At 46.7% G+C, this 2,895-nt stretch overlaps 1 protein-coding gene across 1 annotated transcript; it reads right to left on the bottom strand.

Annotated features, from left to right (window-relative positions):
• Nucleotides 1-885: 885 nt before the first annotated feature.
• Nucleotides 886-2,583, bottom strand: LOC127396035 (forkhead box protein J1-B-like). The gene is made up of 2 exons (XM_051643586.1): nt 2,485-2,583; nt 886-1,671 (listed from the first exon to the last, which is right to left on the bottom strand). The coding sequence occupies exons 1-2, from the start codon at nt 2,581-2,583 to the stop codon at nt 886-888; spliced, it is 885 nt and encodes a 294-aa protein (XP_051499546.1).
• Nucleotides 2,584-2,895: the final 312 nt, after the last annotated feature.

Here is a 2,895-nt window from a genome sequence, read left to right as displayed (position 1 = left end):
TTCAGAAATTGTAAAACAGTTCTTGGTCTGTGTCAGTGTTAGGGACTTCCATGTTTAGTCTGCACACGTAAATCTGCAGAAAGTGTTTATCCAGGAGAGAGAGGAAGCAGTAGGTAATCTCAGAATACTGACAGAGATGCCCTCAAATCCCAAGATCTCCCTGGTATTGCACTAGCTCTTCCAGGCAACTAAACACTTAGTGGGGATCAGGAAGCAGCATCTGTGTTCATCTGACATCATGGCTGTGTCTATGCTGGCTCCTGAAAAGATGATGATTTCTCACCACGGACAGGTGGTCAGTGTTGGCAGTGAACTTTTTCTGTGATTCATCTCATCCTGAAGTGGACTCCTACCTTGCCAAGTCAACCTCAGCCTAGGATACTCCTGCACTGGCAGGGTTATCACCACCTCTGCCTTGACCGTACAGGGAAGAGAGATAATTCAGGTGTTGAAGAACACAGAGCCCAGCCTAGGCACAAATAGACCCAAAATGGAGATAAAGCAAGAATGAGCAGATAAATAAGAGTTTACTTAGTGAGAACAGGCCCTTCATGGTTTTTTCTACTGCTTTCCTTTTATTCTTGAATGAGAGATGTTGGAGGTATGGCTAACCAACAGTGATATAATTAAACAGTGTAAACGTAAACCAGTTCAACAATTAAGCAGCAAAACAGTGAAACAATTAAACAGTGTAAATATGAAACAGGTTAAGCAATTACACAGTGAAACAGTGAAACAATTAGTGAAAATATCAAACAGCTCCAAAACTGCATTTCCCCTAGCCTCCTACTACAAGAAATTCTAAAGCTAAAAATGCAGGTTTCTTTGAATAGATAATATAGAATAGATTATACAAAAACATCAGGAGAGGCAGACTTGCTGAATTTATAGACCTTTTCCTTTTCCTGCCTCTGGCAAAGGAGTGTCATTCCATTCAAACACCTCCTCCATGTTGACAGTGTTGTTGAGGCAATCGTTTGTCCCTTCGTCCCAGGGATTCTGCAGGAAAGCAGCAGCCATGAAGGTTTCATCCCACCCCAGGCTTTTCTGGTGGGATTCAGTCTGGACCTGCTCCTGCCCCTGGGGACCCTCGGTGTGCTGCCCAGGGACTGTCAAGTCCAGGTCATGCACGGTGGGGTTGGTTGGAGACAGGAGGTCCAGATCCTCAAAAGTGGGCAAGTCTGCATTCAGGTTGGTGTCGAAGATGCCTTCCCAGTCCAAGTCACCTTTCAAGGATCCCAGCTCCTCCTGTTCTTCCTGGGTCAGCAAGGCAGAGTTAGAAAGCCGAGCCACCTTGGCCGGTCGGTTGGGTGAGAGCTGCTGGTGCCTCTGCCCTGCTTGGCCCTCAGACGGATCCCAGGTCTGGCTGCTGGGGGTTTCTGCCAACTCCTCCAGCAGCTGCTGCGACTCTCTGCTGCCCCCGAGGACGTTAGTGGGGGTGCAAACTGAAGTGGCCGGGCTGGCATCACACTGTGGTTCTTGATGGGCCGTTTTTGTGAAGGCTGGGTGGATCTGCCCTGGGGACCTCCTCCGCTTTCTGAAGGAACCTTTCTTGAGCTGGTCAGTGCACAGGGGATCCATCTTCCAAAACCCGCCTTTCCCGGGCTCATCCTTCTCTCGGGGCACCCTGATGAAGCATTTGTTCAAGGAGAGGTTGTGCCTGATGGAGTTCTAGGCACAAAAGAGAAACAAAGCCAGAGTTGAATGCTTGTCTGCTGCCACAGCACCAACCTACCTGTGGATGCTGGGGGAGAGGCCCCTTTTCAGCAAGGACCTTTGGAAAAAAGAAAGCAGAAATGGCAACGTCAAGCCTGGAGCCAGGCTCTTTTCAGTAGTTGCCAGTGACAGGCTGAGGGGCAATGGACACAAGCTGGAATGCAGAAGTTCCATTGAAAGATTGGATGTCTAACCTAAATCTCCTCTCTTTCCGTTTGAATCCATTGCCCCTTGTCCTTTTACTCCCTGCCCTGTGTCCAAAGTCCCTCCACATGGTTCAGTCATACTTCTTCTGTTGGTACAGAGCAGCACATACTTCAATAAGCATCCTAAATAAATATTGGAATATGGGGTAACAACATAAGGACTTTTACCATGACATGTCCAGATCCATGGTCAGAAATACAGGAAATAGTTTATGATGGCACTGTTGAAACACCAATGCCTTTTAGTTTTGCAGGGACTAACTCATGTGACTCACTGGTGATGAAGAGGTTATGGCTTGAAGAACCTTGTTCAATAACTGTTGTATTTAGATGGAACCTCTCCTGTGCCTTGGATCACATTTTAATTTCTAACTTAAGGTATCTGTAAGTTAGAAGGTATTTCAAATGCTGCTGGATTTCTTTGGATATGTGGAATGTGTTCCAAAGTGAATTGTGGCTGGAAGGTAGTGCTTGTGCTTGACAGAGAGGACTTTATAATAGTACAACTTGCTTTTTACCACTGCAAATCTTTGCCTTTGGGAAGTCATAGTTAAAGCCAAACCTGACAGTGACTGTAGGGAGTAGGTGAGACCATTTTGAGATGAGGCCATGCACCATGAAGGATGGTGGAGTGAGAAGGATTCTCACTCTGTCGCTTCATTTGAGAGAAAGGATCGCTGTTTAGAAATCATGGAGGCACCTGAGAAGGGTCTGGTAGGAAAAGGGGCCTACAGTGGAAAAAAGGTGTTGGAATCATTAGCTCATCTGAAGTGCATCTATACCAATGAACACAGTATGAGCAACAAACAGGGGGAGCTTGAAGCCATGATACACCAAGAAAACTATGTCATAGTGGCTATGACAGAAAGGTGGTGGGATGCATCACACGACTGAGTGCCACAATTGATGGCTACAAGCTCTTCAGGAGGGATAGAAAGGGAAGAAGAGGGCGTGGAGTGGCCCTGTATGTTAG

This window comes from Apus apus, chromosome Z (assembly GCF_020740795.1).
Source record: "Apus apus isolate bApuApu2 chromosome Z, bApuApu2.pri.cur, whole genome shotgun sequence".
Classification (NCBI taxonomy): domain Eukaryota; kingdom Metazoa; phylum Chordata; class Aves; order Apodiformes; family Apodidae; genus Apus; species Apus apus.
Note: the sequence above shows the minus strand (reverse complement) of the source record. Positions and strands in the feature narration are given on the sequence as shown.

Excerpts from the sequence above, each read along its gene's own strand:
- LOC127396035 (XM_051643586.1), bottom strand. The coding sequence starts at position 2,583 with ATGAAGCGACAGAGTGAGAATCCTTCTCACTCCACCATCCTTCATGGT. Across the intron at positions 1,672-2,484 it reads CTCCCTACAGTCACTGTCAG|AACTCCATCAGGCACAACCT; the intron begins GTTTGGCTTTAA and ends TTTTGTGCCTAG.